This window comes from Cyrtonyx montezumae, unplaced genomic scaffold (assembly GCF_038088225.1).
Source record: "Cyrtonyx montezumae isolate F1298 unplaced genomic scaffold, pur_monq_1.0 scaffold_1, whole genome shotgun sequence".
NCBI classification, from domain to species: Eukaryota; Metazoa; Chordata; class Aves; order Galliformes; family Odontophoridae; genus Cyrtonyx; species Cyrtonyx montezumae.
This window is the reverse complement of record NW_027071825.1, coordinates 17555741-17580666: the sequence shown is the minus strand read 5'-3', so window position 1 is coordinate 17580666 and position 24926 is coordinate 17555741. Positions and strand designations below refer to the sequence as shown.

General features: G+C 38.2%; 2 protein-coding genes across 3 annotated transcripts; one reads left to right on the top strand and one right to left on the bottom strand.

Annotated features, from left to right (window-relative positions):
- RTCA (RNA 3'-terminal phosphate cyclase) lies at positions 1-8473 on the bottom strand. Its single transcript, XM_065742440.1, has 11 exons — positions 8282-8473; positions 8109-8209; positions 6575-6718; positions 4692-4815; positions 4214-4272; positions 3555-3696; positions 2403-2527; positions 2198-2256; positions 1480-1574; positions 970-1074; positions 1-605 (listed from the first exon to the last, which is right to left on the bottom strand). The coding sequence occupies exons 1-11, from the start codon at positions 8324-8326 to the stop codon at positions 507-509; spliced, it is 1098 nt and encodes a 365-aa protein (XP_065598512.1). The 5' UTR covers positions 8327-8473; the 3' UTR covers positions 1-506.
- Positions 3360-20904, top strand: DBT (dihydrolipoamide branched chain transacylase E2). Of its 2 annotated transcripts, XM_065742402.1 has the most exons (12): positions 3360-3486; positions 5672-5789; positions 11866-11989; positions 12187-12262; positions 13375-13556; positions 14451-14578; positions 16390-16633; positions 17112-17278; positions 18217-18294; positions 18925-19116; positions 19303-19374; positions 20236-20904. In XM_065742402.1, the coding sequence occupies exons 1-12, from the start codon at positions 3461-3463 to the stop codon at positions 20401-20403; spliced, it is 1575 nt and encodes a 524-aa protein (XP_065598474.1). In that variant the 5' UTR covers positions 3360-3460; the 3' UTR covers positions 20404-20904. The 2 variants fall into 2 exon arrangements, with proteins under 2 accessions (XP_065598474.1, XP_065598482.1); XM_065742410.1 differs by lacking the exons at positions 3360-3486; positions 5672-5789 and adding an exon at positions 8988-9038.
- The last annotated feature ends 4022 nt before the right edge of the window (positions 20905-24926 follow it).

The following is a 24926-nucleotide window of genomic DNA, read 5'->3' as shown; positions in this document are numbered from 1 at the left end:
TTTAATATGCTGCTACTGCTTTATTATTTCCTCATACACAATTTAAGCAAAATATTAGAGAACAGAGATACAGATTTGATAGTGCCCCTTATTCCACATACCTAACAAAAAGGATCCAAAAGAATAAAACATACATATTTTAAAGGGGAAAGAATACATCATCTGTGTATTTTCTCAAAACTGAAATAGTTATTCTCTATTTTGGTGAATATGAGTTCTTATTTTCTAAGTGATACACTCAGCTGCCCAAATACATACGTTGTATTCTGGTTGCTGTCCTGTCTGTACTCATTTCATTGATAATAGTAAAAAAAGAAAAGTTTCCATTTTTCACACCACAGATTTGCTCAGCACAGCAAGGAAATCAAATGGATTAGATGTGACAGAAGGATCCTACTGTTCACTTGTGTATGTTATACGTCCATTGAAATATAGTGCAGTGCATCGCTGAGGTATGTTGAGTTTATTTTGCTTTTGCTATCTTCATTTTTCTAGTTGTTTTTAAACTACAAGTTTGAGTTTATCATTCCCATTCCTTGGCATTCAATGATGTAGGTATCTTTACTGGGATCTTCCTCTTCTGATTTTGTCACAGTGAATTTGGCCTAAAACAGGATTAGAAACATGAATCACAAACTCAGTTATACATAAGTTTAAATCTTCAATATCTGATGCCTAATAATCACGTTACTGTTTGTTTATGCATATTACAGATTGGACTGATTTCGCTGAAAAAAATTGAAGTGGTAGAAGTATCTAAACATTCTAAAGGCATTAAACTCTATATTCAGTTTCTACTGGCAGATGCTTGTATAAATATTGTAGCTGTTTTTTTATCAGTGTTAGTCCTCCATTATGTAATTCCTGTTCACGGTATCTGCTAAATACAGAGTGAATCTATACAACTGCACCCTTTTTAGTTACTGGATGACAACTGACAGGTGAAACTTCCTGAAGTTTGGGACTCACCTTTGTTAGCTGCTCTGCAAAGTGTATTGCAGTTTGAGTATGAAGTGTAACTGGTCCACTTTTCACTCTAGACACTCCCTTTGCTAATGCCATAAAGATGATCAGCTGAAAGAGGAATGAAATTCTTAGATAAAAGTAAACAAGCAAGACAAACAGCAATACCTCCTAGATATTTGGAATGCCAAATGGAAACAAATCAGTAACTCATTCTTCCATAAATAATAAGATTTGCAGGAAGGGATAATTTAAGGATGTGGTGCAAAGCCAAAGCATCTGTGGTTGCGTAGAAGCATACATATTTTGCTAATTCTAGTGAAGTTGTGATCACATCCAGAAATCTCTAAGACATCTGGTAATTAACTAATTATGCCACAGTCCTGTGGAAATACGACATAATTCTGAAATCTATATGCAATTCTTTCACTGTTCAGACTTAAATTCTTTTCAAGTAATGTATACATAAATGTTTTTGCTGCTTCAAACTAATGTGAAGATATATGAGATCCTTACTTGGTCTTGTAAAGAATCATCCACAGCTCCACCATGTTTAAGGTTCTTAAGCAGTATCTCAGCTGCTTCAATGCCAACCTTGTCAGCATTTTTTCCTAAAAGAGAAATCCAAAAAGTTAGGATGCTACCATAGATTTGTAACTTGTAAAAAATACAGGAGAAAAACAAACAAACCAAGCACACCAACAACAGAAATTAGCGACTTTTTAAAATCTTATTTCCATACTTCCTCAAACTTGAAAAACTTCATGTCTCATGATGACAATATAGTACATATCCCCTAAGCAGTGTGAAGCACATAGCCACACTTACCGTCAGAGAAACATTTTAGTCATACCATCTACATGAAAAGCACATCTATTCCTTTTAATCTAGATAAACATCTAGATTCAACACTGAACAAAACCTTCACAGGTAAACCTCAGAGCAGAAGTATTTTCCACTGTTGTCACTGGGCAGAAGCAGCACAGAAGTACAAAGTGGCAGATTTTAATTACAGAGTTTAAAATCTGTTCATTCTCACTGATGCTTGTTACAGAACAGCATCGACTTTAAAAAACACAACCAACGCTCAGTGCATCATACATTCATAGGATCATAGAATTGCTCAGGTTGGAAAAGACCTTCAGGATCAGACCATTAAACAGATTATACTTAAGATTCCTATTTGTTAATAGTATATTAAGTTGATTCTGAAAGAGGCATACTTTACTCTTACCTCTCCTGCCAAGTGACGACCCAGCTAACAAACAACCTGTTGAAGTCTCTGCAACAATGCTGAGCAGAAAAAGCAGAATAGGTATTAAGAACAAAATCATTCACATCACAATTTATCTATCAGATAATTAATCAAGGTCTAGATAATCAACCAGCTAAGTAACCAGCAAGGTTACAAGCATTTGTAGGAAGTATGGGATTCTTACATTATTCCACTTCCAGTCCCAAAGGCTTGATCATCAGGTTCTCGAACAGTCTGAATGTTAATGTAAAGATCTCTGATTTCTTTTCTGATACATCTCACTGCTGCTGCTGACATATCTTTTGCCAGCTAACAAGATATGAGATAAAAACATAAATTAATAAAATGATGTAATGGTAGCATTATGTTTTCCTCATAAGCCTAATGATTACAGTGGATCCTTTAATAATGAGACTAGAGAGAAAAAAAACAAAGGATTGCTATAAAACCTCTACAAGCAAGAACTCAGCATCATCTCTTCTGAGAATTTTCCCACTAACAGTGAATAAATGACATCATAGTGGTGTATATAGAAGCTCCAATAGCAGTAGAAATTTGAATAATAATCTTCTCATGTATAAGGAGAAAGATTTAATTTTAGTCTTGATTATCTCAAGACCTTAGACTGTAAAAACAAATAAACCAACAACAATTACTATGTACAGGATATACTCTGTAATAGATAATATATAAAATTACAACATTAAAGGCAGGTGGGTGAAGATAAAGCTTATCCCATCCCTGTGATTCAATGGGAAAAAAATATCGTAGCCTTCTGAGGCTGTGTGGGAAGGAACCCTTAGGAGATCCCACTACTTATTCCCTGTAAACATAGACAGGATGGGAATAATGGAAAGAAGGGGTACAAACTATCTGTTCTGTCTTTGGCTAACCTACCCCTAACTTGTTCTGCCTATTACCAGTGGCTTAATAGAATGACTCTGTTTGTATGTTCTTACAGCGCACTGTAGTTTACCCAGGAATCTATGAAATGCCACTGTTTCAGATTTAAGATAATCCACATAAACATGAATGATACATAGGTATAAAATGCCCTTCAATACATACTCAGTATTTTTAATAGTTCTATGAATGAAGTCTCTGTTCTCATGTCCTGTTTTTGCTGCTGCCATATTCCTAAGCAATAAGCGCATTTTAGTAATGTCTGAAATTCTGTTTTACAGTCTGAATAACTGAATCCATTCAATGTGACTACTTGGCTTGCACGTGGAAGACTGCAGGATGCAGGAACACTGGAAGTACTCAAGGTACATTACGTGCAATTTTACATAGATTTATGAATTTGAATACTACCAGGGCTGTTATCAGCACTCACTTTTATAGGCAGTGCTCCAGCAACAAATGCTCTTCCATATATCTTTGTTACAGTGCCACGTTCTGTTAAGTCTATTGGACTTAACTCTTTGACTGGTGACATCTGGACTACAACTTCACCACCTCCCTGAGGATAGTAGCCCCTGCATACAAACAGAAATCAGATACAATTAAAAGCAAAGATCACAAAGAAACTAAGAAAATAGCTGGAAGTCTCATAAATTTTATGATATACTTCTGTGCTCTCTGTTACCATACACATGAATTTTGTTGGTGTGCCTTAGAAATCTTTACATTACAAGTTTCTCCTTTAATAGCATTACCTCATAACACATACCTTATTAACAGTGAAACACTAATGTAACTGGCACCTCAGAACAAGCTAGATAATAGAATGTCTGTTCAGCATGCATTTCCCTCGAGGGGTAATTCATAGGAAACATTAAAACAGCAGCTGAAGACTCAGCAAGGAAAAAAGAAGACAAGAAAGAACTGTATCACATTCATCATACAGTGATGGTACGCACAGGAGCAGCTAATACACTTTAGTTAATGAATTATAAATTCATCCCACAGGTGGATTCCAGGCACCTCGTGTGCCTCCAGGCTCGCACACTGGTTCAGTAAGGCCTGTTTAAGTCTCATGACCCTGAAACTTACCTCTTTTTTATGTCACAATTAAATGTGAAATTAAATTTTTCAACTATTGGCTTGAAAACCTGAAAAAAAAGACACAGAGTAAATCTATGATGCATGTTTTATTTCCCACTACTGTATTCAGTCTTAAAAAAAAGAGAAAAAAAAACCTCAAAACAAACATTTCAATTATGTTATATAAAAAAAAGGCAATCTCATCCATGCAGTTTATTTGAAGTTTCTCATCCTTTATTCAGAATAATAGTTTGGGTTAAAGGATTCTCTTAAGGAAAGAGAAATTCCTAGCAATTCACACTTAGGAACTAAAAGCAAAAGCTTGTTGTATCAAGGAATTCCATTACACACTGGTTGCTATCTACATACAATACATAAATAGTTTAATATTCTCAGGCCTAATTGCAGTAAGAGCAATATAAGTACGGTAGTTACACTGCATACACACACATGAAAGATGAACCAAGCCAAAGCAGTTTTTCCCTACCATGATTGTGTAGTCTATCTGAGGAGCCATCTCTGCATTAGTCCCACCTTTAAAATGCAATTCTGATGGGGAAGCAGCAAACAGAACACAGGGCATTGCTACCTGCATCAGCAGACACACACTCCTAGAAGGAATTAGAAGATACTCAAATGTCACACAGTCATAATCCATGCAAAATCACTACATGTCAAAGACAAATAAATGACTTTACAGAGCATTTATGTATTTGATTTTTAACATCTATAAAGTAAACAGTTTAAAATTTGCTAAACTAAAACTTCATATTCCTAGCAAGTCTACATACAAAAAAGTTTTTGTTTTACAATAACTATCTCCTTAAAATAAAAGTAATGTAGCTTACTTAGTATACTGACAGTACTGTGAAAACCACAGGGTTAAATGGCAGATGGTAAAGCCAGAGGGCTTATGCAGCAGTTTTAACGTTTTATTAATTATTTAGTAATAAAACCTATAAAATCCGACAGAATCTCCTAGAAGCTGGTCAGCATCTCACACAAGGGACATCGAAAATATGCTTTGAAGTGCGTGACTCCTTTATAATTGAATTATTCACATTAACACAGATAACTAAAAAAACCCAAACCCTTCCAATATATTTTTCAAATGTAAATTTGCTCAGCAAAATGAAAGGTATCTCCTGAGTGTTTCCAACATCATTTTGAATTGTGAAAATAGTAGCTGCCACTACACTGAAGTAAATCTGCTTTTTTTCTTAAACACTCTCCAAATGTTTGAGCCATACTTTTTTGTACTAATCCTTTGTATTGTTGCCTACTCAAGCCCTTCTGTGTTAAGAAATAGAAAAGACATCAGCTTGGTTGTTTAAACTACAGTAGCTCAGAAACATGTTTTTCTTAACTTAAAGGAAACCTTCACTTATGTCTAACCTAGTTCATGCTTCCAAGTTCATGCCAGTCTTCTTCCCTAGCTAAATCTATTCCACTCATTTTTTGCAACAGGTTCCAAGAACAAATGATCCAACACAGAAATACAGAAAAAACACAGGGACAAAAAACAGCAAATGGAACACATTCCCAGATCCCAAAGACCAGTATCTCCTCTTTCACTATCACGTGCGTAAGTACAACCTTTAAACTGACCTTATTAAATAAAGAGGATCAATTCAATATTTTAATGTATAATCAATAAATGAATATCAGTGTTCTAGTTGAACATCAGGTACGTAATGGTTTTACAATTTCATATTTGCAGTTTCTGAGACACCAATCTAATATGTTGCACTGACTCAAGAGTTGAAGTACAAATGTAAGAAAATAAGATATGTTTTTAAATGCATGGGCATCTGGTTTGGAGCAGGAGGCAAAGCAATGAGGCTGGACTCTTCCCTGCAGTGTGTGGCGATAGGCCAAGGGGAAATAGCCACAAAATAATGCATAGGAAGTTCCACACAAATGTGCGTGGGAACTTCTTCACAGTGCAGTGATGGACAGAGGTGGTGGATTCTCCTTTTCTGGAGACGTTCAAGACCCACCTGGACACCTACCTGTGCAACCTGGGCTGGGAGCTGCTTTGGCAGGGGGTTGGACTGATGATCTCTAGAGGTCCCTTCCAACCCCTACAATTCTGTGATTCTGTGTTTTTTTGGTTAATATCAATCAAGTGTTCAACTTACATACCATTATAACTTCCACTTGTATTACTTCATTAATACATGTTCTGCTTATGTTACTGGTCCTTTGGTTACAAGTATCAGGTAGCAAAGATTATAGCTCATCAGCTATGTATTAGTGTTCTTTTCTTCTTTTGTGAGATTTTTGAAGTTACCAAAACATAACGTGTCATGATTTTAAAGTTATCAAGAGCGGTTACTTTCCAGTCATTGTCCATGTACAAAGACATACCCTGCTGTTTTGGTATCTGCTATGTGGGTTCCACCTTTGATCTTCCCAGGAGTGAAGGTTATTTCTGTTGAACCAATTTCTCCACCCTCCAGGTTCCCTTCACATAAGTCTCGAACAATCTCCAATCCGGAAAGATGCTGAGGCCTTAGGATAACAAATACTAAGTTAAAGATGCATGCAAGCAGACTACACAGTGATGTTCACATTAAAAAACAAACACTAAACATCAACTGGTAAGCACAACTGGAGACTTCAAACAAGGATCAGAAATTTATTGTGGTTCCTGTGGTATTTCTCCTGATTTCACAGGTGCCAACAGAGCAGCATTCTGACCATTCTGGAATTTTTAGGATCCTAGTGGGAAGGATATGTTAGAGTGGGTCAAGCCAGGCAGATGAGGTGCAGCAGTCACTGTCTTAATGTGATAAATGCTTGGAAAAAAAAAAAAGTGGGATAATAACGGCAAGTGGGATAATGGTGGCAATCCTGAGCAGCCAAGCCCTGAGCCAGGAAAGATTCTGCTGTGCATGCACTTCCACTTGTTTGAATGGTTTAAACAGGAAAAGGGAAAAAAAAAAAAAAAGCAACCATTTGCTTTTTGCTTTTCTTTTTCACGTGTGCTAGAAAATTCAGTACCACCAGGGTGACTTCACTATTTCATTATGTTCTGAAAACGACGCTGGGACTGTGAGGTATGATTTTGTTCAGGAGCCTCCAACTTTCTCTGGACTATAGGCTGTTAAAAGAGTAAAGCACATTACTAATTGACTGCCAAGCTCACCTGAATACTTGGATTTCCTTTCATGAGAGTCACTGTGAAATAAATCAAAGCCAAGCAAAGGTTTATACTGCTATGCACTGTTTTCAAGGATGTATAAGGCAGTAGCTTAGCTAAGCAAGACTGTTTCAGTAAGCCTAAATGAACTACTTCTGGGCTCATCCCTCTCCTGGATGCATTTAAAGCACAGTGATGTTAGCCCAGGAGAATTAGAAAGTAACAGAGTTAAACAGGAGCGGAGGCCTACAAAAAACAGTCAAGATGGGAAACACTAGTGAAATGTCTGAGGTGTCTGGTGGCTTCAAAATGAGAACGGCTGCTCTAGGACATACAGGTAGCACTGCAGACAGTTTTTAACGCTGTGTCTCTGTGAGTAATGCCTCAGGGAGGCAATACATGATCTTAACTATACACTGCCTCTCATCATGCCAGCTGTTTTGTCACCTTGGAGAATACTTCTCAGTTCGGACAGGGCGTGTTCTCCCCGCCTGGCAGAGCCGGCGCTACGGAGAGGCAGCTGCACTGAGGGCACAGGGCACGCAGAGGCTGACTGCGGACGGATCGCCTACACTCCTCCACAGTCGGTCTATCCAAGGAAGCGAGCCACAGACAGCGTTTTCTAACTGAAAAAGCCCTCAGAACATCGGAAGTGCGGGATTTCTGTCCTCGGAGGCGCTTCGGTGCTCGGCAAAGATCGCACACCCGGGGACTGCCGCGCCCCTCCGGGAGGCAAAGCTGGGGCCGGCAGGACGTTACCTGAGGCCGGGCTGGCTCCTCCCGGCACGGATGCGGCGCACCCTCAGCGGCAGGCCCAGCAGGCAGCTCAGCGCCGTGGACACTCGCAGGATCTGCCCGCCCTGCAAGGAACGGTGCTCGTCAGGCACGGCAACACGGCACGGTCCCCCGAGCCCAGCGCGCCCGGTGCTCACCCCCTCCATGATGCCGCCGTCTATCTCCACCCTGTCCCCGTCCATGGCTGGCGGCCAGCGGAGCTGTCTCTCGCGGAGGTCCCCGCCGCGCAGATGGGATCGGGGCCGGGCCCTGAGGACGGCGAGAGCCCGGCAGAGCAGCGCACTGCAGAAGCGAAGCGCGCCGCCGGTGCCCGTGTCCGTGCCTGTGCCGGGCGGCAGCAGAGCAGGCGCAGAGCGGAACCTCCCGCCCGCGGGGCGTTGGGGGCGGTACGGCCGCGTGAGGCGCCGCCGGGTCCCACCGCCCGGGCACGGCGTCCCGGGAGGGGCCGCAGCCTTCCCGCCGCAGAGCTCCGTCCCCGAGGCAGGAGAGCGGCCCGTTACACGCGACACGGAGAAACACGCGGGTGTCGGTCTGTCCGTCGCACAGAGGTTTATTACAGCGCACCGGGAACGACCGCTACCGTCGCGCTCCCCCCCACTCCTCTGCCTCCAAGGTTCGCTGCCCTCGCTCCGCGTGCGGCCCTTCCTGCGGGACCCCCACAGGTGACGCCCTCCCGCCGCTCCCCGCAGCCGTGTCACGGCCCTGAGGCGGTGCCCGCGCACAGCCGGGGTCCCCACCGGCCCCCCCGGCCCGGCTGGTTGGCTGCGGCCCGCGTGGCTGCGCGCGGGTTGGCTGCTCGGTGGGAGGTGTGCGGGGCGTGGGGCTGCCTCTGCTCGGAGGAAGATGGCGGCCGTGACCGCTCTGAGGAGCGGCTGCAGGACCGCGGGGCGCCTGGTAAGGGGAGCGGGGGTCCCGCGGGTGCCGGCTCGCTTCGCCGGCGGAGCGGCGCGCGGCACCTCCGCCTCGGCGTCGTCCTGAGAGCCCGCTGCTTCCTGCTAGCCGGCGCCGAGCCAGCGCGGACTCCCCCTCGTGCGGGGCAGCCCGAACCGCGCTCCCGCCTCCCTCTGCCCGCCCGGCCGTGCCCCCGCCGCGCCCCCGCCCCATGTCAGCTCGCAGAGCGTGGCCTGAGCCCCGCGGGTCCCGGGTTCCGCTCGTGCCCGCCTCCCCAGGGGCTCCCCACGCTTCCGCACCTCGGTGAATTCCCGCTGGCCATGTTTCCTGCGGGAGGAACCTGTGCCTCCCCTGACAGGTCGCTGTCGTCCTTCTCTTTTGTTACCTCTCGGTCGTCCGACTGTGGTACTGCCCAAACGTAGCGCTGCTTTGCAGCCGTGCGTCGGTACCTTGGTGCAGCGAGGGATCCTCTCTCTGTAGGGGAAGCAGGAGTTTCCCCTAGTCCCAGCAACCCGCGTACTTGTGAATTAAAGGGTGCAGGTGTCTCACCGTGCTTCAGGAGGCAAATCCTCTGGTTGCTCTATTGGATGTTTATCATCTCTTTAGCATATGCCATCATGAGGAAATTATTTTTGTAATTGTTGGACCTTAAGCTGCTCATAACTTGCTTTACTAATCAACGAATTTTGAAAATAGAAGCTTTTTTTTGGTTTCCTTCTTAGCCAAACCACCTGCCCTTGCATCCACAGGGAGACTGTGATGAGATGAGAACATTCATCTTAGCAGTGCGCATGCTGAACAGTGCAGTTTGAAGTAGGCCATTTGTGGTAGGCATTTCCAGCAGCACCTTTTTATTCCTGGTGAGCGCTAGTTCTTGTGACCACCTACTGTCAAGCAGTGTTAACATCTGAGAGATTAGATGATTATCACAGTTCTGAAGTATTATATTTTAATATTCTCAGTGTTCTTGCAAACCCTTTGACGGGCGACATGAGGGAGGATGGACTGTGTGGTTGTCCATGGAGGCATTAGATTGTGATGTGGAGAAGACAGGAGCCTGGAGTTCTTGTGTTAAATGGTGAGAATAGAACAGTGATCTGGAGAGTATGGCACGGTGCATGGCATGGTGCTGTTTGTTAGTAAGGAGAGGAGGATGGCAGTTTAGCATACAGCTAACTTTATAGTTGGAAGTAGAGAGTATATGCAAGACAAACCCAGTGTAAGTAAATAACTCGATATGATAACAAGTCAAAAGAGATGGATAGAAGAGTGTCTTCAGTGTGGAATCATTGCCTCTGAGCGCAGTGTACGCTATGGTGAGTGTCATTCATCAGGTGATTGATCGCCTGTATTCTGTGTAATAACAATTTGTGCTGAGGCCAGCAGTTAGTTTTTAGAATAAGTGGTTAAGGAAAGCACGATACACTTCTTCCCAAAGACACAACTCTGAATGATCTGAATGGGCAAGAGCAATCATGCCCAAAAAGATTTATTGTTTGTTCATTATAGGAATTAGAAGAATACTTGCTCTAGATCAGAGAATGCAATCCTAGTAGCAGGCAGATGCAAATTAACTCAGTGTGACTTTGCTATGCCCTTTATTGGAGATGGTTTTGTACAAATATTTGTTCCTGAAAGGTGATCTTAAATACAACTTTCAGTGCTAGATCAAATAATATAGAAAATACATACGTAGTCAGTTCAGAACTGTACAGCTTTCTAGAGAATCTCCACCGTAAAAGTACAATATAGAACCAAATAATTCAACAGTGGGGGGTGAGTGGGAAGGGAACCAGGAAGTTTCACGTGCTCTGAAATTATTTGAAAGGATATTAAAAAAATAAGTTAAAATGAACTTTCCCATACAGGTGTCCTGTTTTCTGGCTCATCTGAGAAGATAATTTCTAAATTTTACAGTTTTGAGCTACTGGAGGTACATTGTAGCAACTGATTTTTTTTTTAATCTCTAAATTAATTAGAGATAATATCTACAGATCATTTGTTATTTTTATTAACTTTACATCACCCAAGGCACTGTAACACCAGAATTAAGTGAGATTTAAGAAATATTACTAAATAAGTAAGGATGTGAACTAACTTCTTTTGAGATTAATGATAAAATGCTTGTTTATGTCAATGCAAGTGCTACCGCCTTTGTTTTGACTGAAATCATGTCTGATTACATGATGTTTTAAAGCATACAGCTTTGTATAAAGAATCTGTCAGAAAATTCTCTTGACCTTTTAAGTTGATTTCAGGATGAATATAATTGCAATTGAAGTTACTTAAAGATGCTTATCTCTTCTGTATTAACAGAATTAAAAGGGTAACTGTTTATGCCTGCTGGTGTGAATTTCCTTTCCCACATTTACTTCTGATCAGCTTATGATTGGAATAAGAACTAGCACAGAAAACCATGCTGATTTTTTTTTCCTGCAGTCTGGAGGATCTTTCCAACATTCACACTGCATGAGAGTATTACAGATGTCTGATGTAGTTGATATTATCTATGCTTTTTGTGTGTGTGTTCTGGTTAAACTACTTGTTGAGAGAAACCATAGCAATTATGAATCTCTTATCAGATCTTGTAATGATTTTTGTTGATTTGTTGTATTATTGTGGCTTAATCTCCCTGTGTATTGTGTTAGTAAAGGAAGTTGAAGACATGGCAAAGGTTATGCTAATTTAATGGTTATTATATATTCAGTATGTATGCAGTATGATTGTATTTTCCTAAGAAGTTCTCCATAGAAAGTACATGTTCTGGTAACTACTGTGAGCTCTATCTTCTCAGCCTAATGTTTTAATACTTGCGACTTTTCTCTCCCAGGTTTGTGTTCACCACGTTAGGTCGTGCAGCAACGTTCACTTTGTAAAATCAAAATATGTGTGCTTGTTTGACCAACCCGCCTTCAAGTTTAGTCACCAACAGCAATTATTCAGAACATCTGCTGGTAATCTTTTTCATAATGAAGTAGTTTATTTTAATTTGCTCTTTTATGAATGTTAGTGGCTTGTATATAAATGATATTTAACTATTTTACAGTATTCAGATTATTCTGTCTGATGTCTTACACTTAATATTAAGCAAGCTGATTTTCTTGTTTTTTTTTTTTGTTTGTTTTTGTTTTTTATTTTTTTTATGCTTAAGTTTCACGTGGCCAAATTGTCCAGTTTAAGCTTTCTGATATTGGAGAAGGTATTACAGAGGTGACTGTGAAAGAATGGTAAGCTCAGCTTTCTTAGAAATACATAAAGAAATTAGCAAGTAGCTTAACTATTTGTAATTGTCAAGTATAATAATCATTTCAGAGAGTATATTTCCTAGGCTACTACTGAAGCCTTTCAAGTTTTGATTTCTACAATTTGAACCTTTGCATATAGTGACCTTTACGTTTTGTTTATTTGTAGTCTGTTATATTTGGGAATGCTCTAATGGGAGTCTGTTATATTTGGGAATGCTCTACATGGGATGCTCTAATGGCACCTTGTACGTAGGCTTTCTTTCAGTGATTATTGTTTTTAGAGATGTCATTTTTTTCCAAAGTTCTGAAGCCCAGCCTACAACTCCAGAGAACCCACATAGTTTTATCCTGTACCCCTTCTCCATTTACTTTTACAGAAAAATGTAAATTGTTCCTAAAAAGCCAACAGTTAATGGTTTAAGCAAAATCAAGGTATCGAGTAAAAGAAAACTGGTGGAGTGCCTTGCTCCTTGTACAAATAGGATCATAAAAAGGCTTCAGTTGGAAGTTACCTTAAAGACAAGTTCTAACCCCCTGCTATATGCAGGGCTGCTATTCATCAGATCAGGCTACGCAGGGCCCTGTCTAACCTGGCCTTGAACGCCTGCAGGGATAGGGCACCACAGTTTCTCTGGGCAGCACCACACTCTGAGTAAGGAAGGTAAAATAGGAGAAATATCTCTTAGCACAGAAGAGAACTTCCTAGAACTTTCCTACTTATAGATTTTTTTTCTGAAACTGATTATATACTGGTCTTGACAGGTTGAAACAGAGAGCTTCTTTAGGTTCAAACCAAGTTAGTTTTGTTTGTTTGTTTGTTTTTTGAGGTGGTTTATAATCTGTCAAGAAAATTCTTTATAACAGAAATAATAGTAAAAATTGTATATGCGACAATATTCTGTGTCATTTCACACAAGTGGTTTTGGAGCAGTCTGTCAGAAGGTATATAGCAAATGTATCTGTTGTGTATAATTTGTAATTTTATCCAGAATGCATTTTGTATTGTGAGGATGTACATAACTTAATCTAAAGAATATACAGCATAGGTTTCTACTATTATAATGTTTTATGCTAGCATGTGTCTTTTCTCTTAGGTATATAAAAGAAGGTGACAGTGTTTCTCAATTTGATAGCATCTGTGAAGTGCAAAGTGATAAAGCTTCTGTTACTATTACTAGTCGTTATGATGGCATCATTAGAAAACTCCATTACAATTTAGATGAAATAGCTTATGTTGGAAAACCACTTGTGGACATTGAGATTGATGCTTCAAAAGGTATTGTAAGCAGTTTTTCTCTTGCATATTTTGTGTTTGTCAGCTAGACCAGGTTGCCCAGCGCCACCATGTTCACATGACTTCTGGATGTCTCAAAGGAGTGGGACTCCACAGCTTCTTTAGGTAGCATGCCCCAGTGCTCAGTCACCCTCACAGTGAAAATGTTTTTCCTTGTGCCCTCACAAAACTTCCTGTGTTTCAGCTTGTGTCCAGGAGGTGTTCCACCCTGTCACTGGATGTCACTGAAAAAGCTTGGCTATCTTCTTTAAGTTCTCCTATCAAATATTTATATACACTGATGAGATCCACCTATCTCATCAGAAGAGCCATTTGCTCTAGGCTGAACACTCCCAGCTGTCGGCCTTTTTTCATAGGAGGGATGCCCCAGTCCCTTGATCATCTTTGCTGGCCCTTTGCTGGACTCTCCATTAGCTCCATCTCTCTCGTGTCCAGGGGAGGCCAGAACTGTACACAGTACTTGAGATGTGACCCCTCTAGTGCTGCGTAGATGGGGAGGATCACCTTCGCCGGCCTGCTGGCAATAGTCCTCTTAATGGAGTCCTGGGTACTATTAGATACCTTTTCCAGAAAGGCTTGTTGCTGACTTGAGCAGCCTTTCCTCTGAGGGGCTTATATTTAACGGTGTTTGTCTAGAAACACCAAGATACCAAGTGAGAGGATAGATCACAATTAACCTCCAGTAATATAATATTAAGTATTCTGAGGGCTAGCTAATACTTTGTTAGTTTTTATAAGAAATTTGAGACTTTGTTCTGCTTTTTTTTTTAGCTGCCTATTTTACACGTGCCTGAGTTAGAAAGTTTAAACCAAATTCTGAATTTTAGCAAGTACTTATAATCTAATAAAATTATTACTTTTTCTTCTTGTTTGCAGGTGTTGCACCAGAAGAAGATGTTGTTGAAACACCAGCTATGTCTCATGAAGAACACACACACCAAGAGATAAAAGGTCACAAAACATTAGCAACGCCTGCAGTTCGTCGTCTTGCTATGGAAAACAATGTAAGCTTGCTGAATAACGTCCTGTCGCATTTTATCCCTCTTTTATGTACCACTTTGACTCCCTGAGAGGATATGGATTAGAGGATAGTACAGTGAGGAATGTCTTGTTTTTGATATATTTCAAATGTGTAAAAACCTTTGTAAAGATGGATCCAATTATGCTTTCTGATGATTCTGGTGAGTAAGAAAGGAACTAGTGGCCTTAAAACGCAGCTGTGTCTCTTTAGGCTGGTGGTTTAGAAAACCTTTTTGTGAGGAAAATAATGAAGTGTTAGGATGGATCCAGAGTAGGGAGTAGGGAAAAACTGAATCTCAGCTGTAGCCATCTTGCTGTGTTCTCCAGATTTACATAAGAGCAAACAATGAAGTCTGTGCAGCTTTGAGGACTTTTCTAGTTCTATTTTTGTTTTAATTTATGAATATTCCACTGTTTTTAAAAGCTTATGGTGCTTTTTTTTTTGAGAAAAACAAAACAGAAAATAGAGAAATTAGTGGCAAATAACTCTCTTCAAATTAGTACTTCACTATTGATCCAGTAATAAGGAGGTAAGGAGTATTCACTGTTCCTTCTTAAAGTATGCAATTAAGACATACAGTGGGCCTTTTAGGAGATTTGAACAATATTGTGTATCTAATGAATCCCAGGAAGTGTCACCTGATGCTGCAGAGACAGATGAGTTCTTTAGGGATCCTGTGCAGAATGAGGATGCTACTAAACATTTAGTTATAGTTATATATAGGTATTTATAATTAAATATATAGTTATATATAGGTAGTTATAATTAAAGGCATTGTTATTTCACCAAGTTTTGTGATAAGCATAGTACAGATTTTTATTTTTTTTAATGTAGTGTGTGGTTACTTAGTATTAATTCTAATCACCTGGATCAGATCAGGCCAAATACTAACAGTTAGCATGCAGTGTCACAGTCACAGTGTAGATTTGAAGATGTAAAGGAATATGAGTCACTCACTCCATCCTTGGAGGAAGCGTACTACAGTGGAGGTGTCCCTGAGCACCAGGGATCATGTATTTTGTTGTCCAGCAGCAGATCCACTCCAAGTCCCCCTTAAGACTTGTAGCTGCTTGGTTTTATAGGCTGTGCTCTGTGCCCTGTCAAGCTTCCTTGTTCTGTGATGGATCAGTTGAGTTCGTTTTGTATGGCTGAGTTCCCAGGACTTTCAAGATGCCAATAGGAAGGGAAAAGTTGTCCTGCTGTCTGCAACCATCAGAGCTAGAGAAGAGAAGGTGAAGGAGGACTAATACATGACCCATTTGCTGTAACAGATACTGGTCATTTGCCTCATAAAATGCTGTTGGGTTATACTAACAGACTCTTTAGCAGAGCCTTTTGTGATAAGACAAGGGGAAATGGTTTCAAACTAGGAGAGGTGAGATTTAGATTAGATTTAAAGAAGAAATTCTTTTACAATAAGAGTGGTCAGGCCCTGGAACCTGGAACAAGTTGCCCAGAGAGGTGATGGATGCCCTGTTCTTGCAGGCATTCAGAGTCAGGCTGGACTAGCCTCTGAGCAACTTGATCTAACTGTAGAAGTCCCTTTTTTATTGCAGAGGAGTTGGGCTACATAGCCTTCAAGGATCCCTTTCAACTCAAAAGATTCTGTGGCTCTATGATAACTATTTTTAACAGCAATTAGTAGCTAGGAGTGCTGGTCACAGAGAGGGATAGAATGGCAGATATGTTGGATCAGTAGTTGTAAACTGTATTTCGTAGTACAGCAATACATATATTGCTATAAATATATATATTGTGTAAAGAAAGTGTCATAGTTTGTTACATACTTTTCAGATTAAATTGAGTGAAGTTATTGGAACAGGAAAAGATAACAGAATCCTTAAGGAAGACATTCTCAATTTTTTGGCCAAACAAACGGGAGCTATCCTACCTCCATCACCAAAGGCTGAAATTATTGCACCGTTGCCAAAATCAGAGACAGTGCCAACTGCTCCAAAGGACAAAGCACGCAAAATTCCAGTACCTATTTCCAGACCTGTTGTGTTTTCAGGAAAAGATAAAACTGAACCTATAACAGGTAAATGATCAAATGTAAAATCTTGAGAAAATGTTCACAGTGGACTACTGGTAAATGCAACTCAGTGAACACTTGGTTCCTTTTGATGGGACTGTTTCAGTTAATTATTAATATATATGAGAAATAGTAAAATGTGCTCTCTGCAAGATGTTACATAAAGTTATTTTTTTGTGATATAATTGTTCATGCCTTGGTGAGATGGAGTTCAGTTGCAAGTTGTGTTTGCTCATTTTTAACCCATGTTTCTTCAAGTGTATTCTGAAACAGGTTGGAATTTGGGAACACTTGTGAATTTGTTACAGTTTGAGTCATAATATAATTAGTAGCAAACTAATTTCTTTCAGAAAAGTGTACAGTAAAAGACACTGAGATAAGAAAAATCTCATTGAAAGAGGAAAATAAAAGATTTTAATATTCAAATAATTGGAATTTCATTCTAAGTTCCAAGAAGTTAATTTTGTCAGTGAATATTTTCCAGGTTTTCACAAGGCAATGGTAAAGACTATGAGTGCAGCCTTAAAGATCCCTCACTTTGGTTATTGTGATGAGATTGACTTGACTCACCTTGTTCAGTTGCGAGAAGAGCTGAAACCGTTAGCACAAAGTCGTGGAATTAAGCTTTCCTTTATGCCTTTCTTCATAAAGGTAAGAAATGCTGCAGAACTCAGTATGGAGTACTAATGCAGATTTTACCAAAATCCTGTGACAGATCATTGTTTGAAGTTTGGAGCTCTATCATCTAAAAAGTTATGGATCACAAGGAAAGTATCAGCTTTTCTTGTTTAATGTACCATTTATCAACTTACTGTTGGAGTTGGTTAGATAATACTAAAATTTTTTGATACATTAATGGAGAAAGTAGGAGCAGATACAGCATGATGCAGTAAGTGAGTAAGCATCACTGAGTGCGTAATTTAAACAAAACATATTCTGGATACAACTGGTAGTTTTGGTGACCTCTATTAAAATGAATCTCAAAATGCAGTGTAATTGTTGTTGTCTTTACTGAATGCTCAGATGAATGAATATGTTGTTTAGATGAATTCAGTATCTGTCTTCCCTTCTTCAAACACTTGTACTCATGTAGTTGTCGTGTTTTCATTTCTAATTGCTGTCACCACTGAAGGCTGAATGCATAGTTTAGTCTGAAATTTCTGATAATGCTATTTCAACTGGAGTGTTAAGTAAGTACTATTTTGCTCACTCTTTTTAGGAGAACTTACTGTTCCCTGAAATAATTACCATCTAATTGGAGAGTTTAGAATGAGATTGCTGTGGAATCTCTTTTTTTCTTGTGATATTTGATTTTAATTATGGAACGGGAAATAACTGGAGATATTGATTATTAATCTTTATATGTCTGTCTGACATATGTTTGCTTTTTATAAGTTTTTCCTTCTGTTACTGTAATCATAACAGAATATCAACACACAAGGAGCATGTAGGGGAGTTGAAGTCACGTTTAATTGCACTGAGGAAATCTAGATTATCAGCCTCATTTGTCTCCCAGTGTTCTCTGCTTTCCATGAACTTCTCTGAGTTATCAAGTACAAACATCTGTCTTTTTTGTTTATGTTTAACAGGCAGCTTCTCTGGGATTATTGCAATATCCCATTCTTAATTCTTCTTTGGATGAAAGCTGTCAAAACGTCACTTATAAGGTTTGTAAACTACTGATAAAAGTTGTGAACAGAATAGCTCAGCTAACATTTAATGAGGGCTGTTCAGAATGTCTGAGCCAATTGTAAGAACACTTATCAAAATAGTAGTGGTGTGCTGGAAAATAATTTGAGTATCTAGATTCTGTCTAAGATAAGATTTGATTTGATATAGATCTTATTTCTGTGGTTTGTTTAGTGAAAGTCATTTTTTCACTCCAACTTGTTCTCAAAAATGCATATTAGTATAATGATTTCCTAATTTCCACCTGAAGATAGACCAAGCAATTGTATATATGTATCTACAGTGGAAAGACAGTCATTTTGAGTAATGTGATTAAGTGATTCTATGTTACATATTTAAATAATATTTTAAGCTCGGTTTTGATAAAACTTTGATAAAACTATTATACAAGGTGCTGGCCAGATACTTCTGGAAAGAAGTATCTATTTTCTTAAGTGATGTGTGTGTATATATACGTGTGTGTGAGTGTCTGTATTTTCATATAATTAGAAAAAATTCCTTTTGTGCTGTTTTATCACTCACTCAGATGAATCCTTACATACTCCTAGCAAGTATACACATTGTGTTGACTGCTTCTGTTAATGTCTGGTTAATGAAACTTATTGTAGGCTTCGCACAACATTGGAGTTGCTATGGACACAGAGCAAGGTTTAATTGTCCCAAATGTGAAAAATGTTCAAGTAAGCAGTATCTTTGAGATTGCTTCTGAAATAAATCGCCTACAAGCCTTAGGCTCTGCGGGCCAGCTGGGAACAAATGACCTCACTGGGGGAACATTCACCCTTTCAAATATTGGCACAGTAAGTATAAGAAGAATAAGAACTTGCATCTGAAAACTGCGTCTGAAGTGAACACCTTAATAAAAGTTTAATATGCAAAGAACAAAATGATGATTCTGTGATTCTGATTCTGTGATTCTGCTAGAAGATTTTCAAATAAATGGTACAGTTATTTGTTAACTAATACCTCCAGCATTTTTTTTTTAGATTGGTGGTACTTATGCCAAAGCAGTGATACTACCTCCTGAAGTCGCTATTGGAGCACTTGGAAAGATACAGGTATACTGACTTTATCTTGGTAATGTGAGTGTTTAACTCTAGTGAACTAAGGTTGTCTTCAATGAAAATGTTCTTATGTGTTTGTTTTTTTTATATAAACTTGACTTCTCTATGTTATATTGAGTCCCTAGCTTGTGATTAAAAAGTGTTGTGGTATTTTTAGATGGTTAAGCAGAGACTTTTATGCCAGAGTTTCAGCTTTTTCTCTAGAATTCTTTAACATTCACTCAGATCTGTATTTAATCTTCTAGTTATTAGCAAACAATGTAAACATTTTTTTGAGTTTTGCAACATGGCAATAGCACTCACTGTGATTAAGGAGAAATCTTGAGACTTGAAGTATTTTATAATATTTAGCTTAATGAACCAGATGGCTGAATCTATACAGAACTCCATGGCGTGGTGGTTACTTATTTTCTGAATTTTGCAATTTAATATTTAATACATTTGAGATCAGTGCTGGGTATGACATCAATATCAATTAAAAATACTTCTCACATCTTCTTATGAGTCTCAATTCAGGAATACTTTAGGAAAACTGTTGTTTTGGGCACTAACAGTGCAATAAATTATTCAGGAGAAAGCTTCTGGGTCAGTGAAAGTTTTAACTACTTAAAGTATTTAGAGTATTTACTTAGAGTATTTCTGGGATAGTGGAAACTGGATGTAACTGTTCATTATGTAGGTTCATGATATAATTTTAATCTGCAGCAGAAACAATAATGGGAAGCTCTTTTATTTCTGAATGACACTACTGCTGTCTGTATAATTTAGGAAAATATTTGAATTTGACATTTATGATTTGTTAAGGAAAATATTCAATACTTCTATTTTTATTTTACTTCTTTCTCTGATTTTTAGGTTCTTCCTCGATTTAATGGTAAAGGTGAAGTATTTAAAGCACAGATAATGAATGTGAGCTGGTCAGCTGATCATCGCATTATTGACGGTGCTACAATGGCCCGTTTTTCTAACCTGTGGAAATCTTATTTGGAAAACCCTGCTTCGATGCTACTGGACCTTAAATAAAGGAAATCATGACTAGAATATGCCTTTAAACTGTGTTAGACTGAATAACTACAAAAGCTGACTTTGCTAGCACATGCCCTTTGCTACTCAAGTTATATTATGCGGTTAAAAGTTCTCAACAGCTGATATCAGTCTATCAATTAATTGTTACTTCTTTAAATTAGTAGTGCTGTAATTTCTTCTACGGCAGGCTGTCAGTTGGTCATAGTGCAACTTCTGAATAGGGTGATGGATTGTCTTTATTTTGCCTTCTGTGATACATATGATTGTAAGACTGGCATAAATGAATCACTGATCTATATCTGTAGTATTTTTAAACAGATTAACTCATTTTGTAGGGAAAAACGCACAGATCTCTGTTGGAAACATACATTTATCTTAATAGATAATATTGAAATTCCCAAAAGAAGTTATGAAAAATCAAATATAAATAAAATGCCTGTTATGCTTCTGCTGTAAGATGTCCAGAGAGCTTTTTGTTGTATAACAGAGTTAAACTCTCAAGTCAAATGATAAAGGGAGAGTTCATATTTATTCTAATTCTTACTGATAACATTTACTGATGACTGTCAGGGTCTTGAAACTCTCTAGAATATACTGTATTTTTATAGGCTGGAAGTTGATTCAGTCCTTAAATTCTGCTATTTTGTTTCTTACAGAAAGCATCTGTTTGTAGAAAAGGAGGATCTCGTTAATTATTCAGACATTAAATAAGTCTGACAGTAAACAGAATGTATTCTAAAAGTATGCACCATCTTACATTATTGATATTCAGTTACTAGCATTTGACAGGTTAATCTGATACAAATAAGAATTTGTATTTTAAAAAAAATATTATGTGGGATAACTGATACAGGGCAAATAATGAAGAGATTCAAGGTAATGCCTTCAGAACAGATGGTAATTGCTGCTTTAAGGTAAACTTAAGAGATGGTGAGAATTGTAGTGGTTATTTGTTAGGAGATGCAAAGAAAATGGTTGGATGCCTTCAAGAAACATAAGCTGGAAGCAGACACAAGAAAAAACAGTTGTATGGCCTTAAAAATTAATTTGCAAACTGGATGTTTTCTCCTTTCTTTAGATATATCAAAAGCTGTCTTTACAGGAACATTCACCAGTATTGTAGACCAAAGTAGCCTGATGTGTTTAGCTGTGAAGATGCAAGACGTAAGCTACCGGGGTAGAATCACTGCTATCCTTTATGCTGAGACTGAGCAAGAGGAAAGGTGGTAATGTAGGTGGGGGTATACATGTAAGGTGCTATTGGTATTTCTGTTGTGGAATAAGGTGCTTCTATGTAAGTAATTTCTTGAAAAGTTTGACTAATATGTTGTGCATATCACCTATTTCATTTTTATCAGATCTATTTATTCCTAATAAATTTTTAAAGGCACAAATGTAGTGATAATGTCTTTATATGTGAATTTCATGCAGGCAATCCTGTACTTATTTTAAAGATTGTACTGCATTTCAGACTACTAAAAGAACAGAGCTGAATGGCTACTCTCCTACAAGTATATGTCTGTGGTAAGGGCTTAGTCTGAATGGCATATATTTTCAGTCTTATGGCCATGCAATAAATAAGTTGAGGAAACAAAAGCATATGATAGAAAGTGATAAAGTGATCTTGAAATATTTTAGAGAAGAATTTTGAGCGCAGAAGAAGTTTGAACTTTCTGTAACTCTCAAAGACCCAGAAAAAGGAAAGGTAAAACTTATTTTCATCTAACTCTAATTATCTGTCTCTTTCAAGGGGGCAGAGCTTGTATATATATTAAAAAAGAAATAATTAAAAATCCTGTGGATGTTGAACCTCTACCAAAACTGAAAGAAGCAATACCTATACCACAAAGAGGTCATTTTTACTTTTGCATAACTTTCTCCTTTGCTTCTAACATATCCCTGCCACACACAACAAATGTGCCCTTGAAGATTACAAGATAAACCTGTGAGTGTCTTTTAAAATAGGAATTGGTGTTTGGATAGCCCATGATAGACTGGAGAGAGTGAGTTTTTTGTTTTTTTATTATTACTGTTGCTATTTACTTTTCATTATGAAATTCTGTGTGGTAATGGTAGAATCTAAGTCAAGCTGATAATGACTGAAAATGTTTTCTTCAAATGGGTAATATTTTATATAGGTTATTTTAAGTATTACTTATAATAAGTTATCATAAGTATTACTTATTTTATATAAATAAGTTTCATCTTCATATTTGAAATCCTTATAGTGCAATCTAGGTTAGAATGAATCAGTTTTATGACTTCTGTTTCAAACAGTGATTTTCTGATAGTTGCTGCCCCTCTTGCCATCTGAGTGAAGAAAAAGATATTAAGCATCAAAAATAATAACAAAGTTAAAATGGTCTAAATAGTCTGCCAAGTTACTTCTCATAGCTGTTGTTTACTGTAACAGTTGTTTTCCTTTTAACTTCTCAAATGTCTCTTTGAAGAAATAGAATGTTAAAAATGTTCTATGATTGTAAGCATGTAAAAGGGAGTGGTGAGCAGTAACCCCTCTGCATACCATGATAAAGATTTTTTTTCTGCCTGGACTTTGACAGTTTACATGGGAGTTCGTCATAAGCACGGTCAATGAATAAAATACTTAATTCTTATTTTTAATCTGGTCTGATTAAAAATCACTGTTACCGATTAAAAGCACGTATGCAGTACTAAGCTCAGTTATCTTGTAGAAAAATACTGACAGACTAATTAAAAAAAAAGCCAAAAGTAGCTTATTCTTAGTTTTCATTATGAAGCATAATGAATTTGGTTTTGTTCACTTTTATTAATCTCAGAAATGGTTTATGGGAGTCCAGTCATGTTCAGCAAACTAGGAAGACATTAAGAATGGTAAATGCTGGGGGGTGTTCCAGAAGTGCCTCATGTGATACCTTCTATTCTCAGCATAGGCTAAAATTAGAACTAGACTGACATTGCATTGGAGTCTTAGTGAGAGCTCCAAATGGTTTTGATAGTACAAGCAAAATTTGTAACTTACCTACACTCTTGCATGGAAAGCAATAAGTCATGGAAAGTCTTTGAAAACCAAATATTTGAGGTAAGTTGTTCCAAACTCTCCCAGATGCTTGGAGATTTTTTATGGGGGGAGATTGGATTACATGAAAGTAATTTGTGTTTATTTTACAGCCACGTTTGGGTATTCACTTTTGAATTGTCCGTGGCACTGTGATTATTATGTCTTCTTGTTTGTCAGGAAAATAACAAGATAATCCTGTTATTGTTTAGTTAAATATCCTGGAAAATAGAATCATATACTTAGGGCCTCTTTCGTACTTCATGGTGCTAAAGTAATGTGTATTGAATTATCTACGTTCCACATTTTGCCAAGTGTAAGTTTTCACTAAAAATAAGTACTGTTTTCATTGTATAGTCTGAAATTGGCTTTGGTACTGCATGTATGAACAAATTTGTAGAGGTTGGAACCTTGATGTATCTTTTCTGTACAACATACCTTAAAAGATTTGTAGTTTTCTACCTGAAGGTATCTGAAAACAGGTATGATTGATCAGGTAAATCACTTTTTCTCAGTAGAAGACTAATTCTGAAAATAAGGCAATTTAAATTGCAGCTGCTGATCGGAGCAAAACGCCTCATACAGTGTTTTAGTCACTGGTGTTGCATGTTGGGATGAGGAATGGAACTATTTACTATGAGTACCACTTGAAAGAGAAATTAGTTTTTCAAAGTACAGCAAGTAAATGTGATCACATTGATGCAGGGGAGAGAAAGATCTCATTACATAGGAGAAAGGAGTGAATCCCTGAAGAGGGATTGAATTCCTAATTGAGTGCCAGACAGCACTGTGCCACGTTGGGGGATGTCTTTTATATCACCTGTCAAATCCTGCCACTCTTCCTTAACAAGTAAAGAATGGTTAAGTATTCTTAATAAAGAAGTGTTGGACCAGATTCTCTCTCTTTTTTTTTTTTAGTCAAGTTTTATAATATAATTTTGTGCTGTCTTTAGAACAGGAAGCAATCTTGACAATTTAAAATTAGTATTGCTTGGCTGTACCTTTATGATAGATTTCAATACAATCAGACTTTACAAACAACTGTGTTAGCAAAAGACGTGGTCAACAACAATGGCAATATGAATGCTTTTTAGAAGGGTGTACTTATAGGGATAACGAGAGTATCTTTACTGTTCTTAAAAAAAATAAATGTATTAATTATCTCCCTAAAGGAAAGATGATTTCAAAACATTAGCCTGATTTGATTGGATCTTGACACTCAGGAGGCCTACAAGATTGTGAGGGAGATACAAAGAGTATGAGAAGTCTTTTTTAAAGGTAATGGATTACTAACTGTACACTGCAGTGTGAGAGATACTATTAAGAAAATTTATATTAATAAATACACATGCTAATATGTTTCCAGCAACATTTCATTTTCTCTCAAGTGCACAATTCCTTTCAGTGCAAGTGTTTATACCACTCAGGATGCAACTGTCATGATTAATTACCTGGAATTGCACAGATCACTAATTTCTTCCTG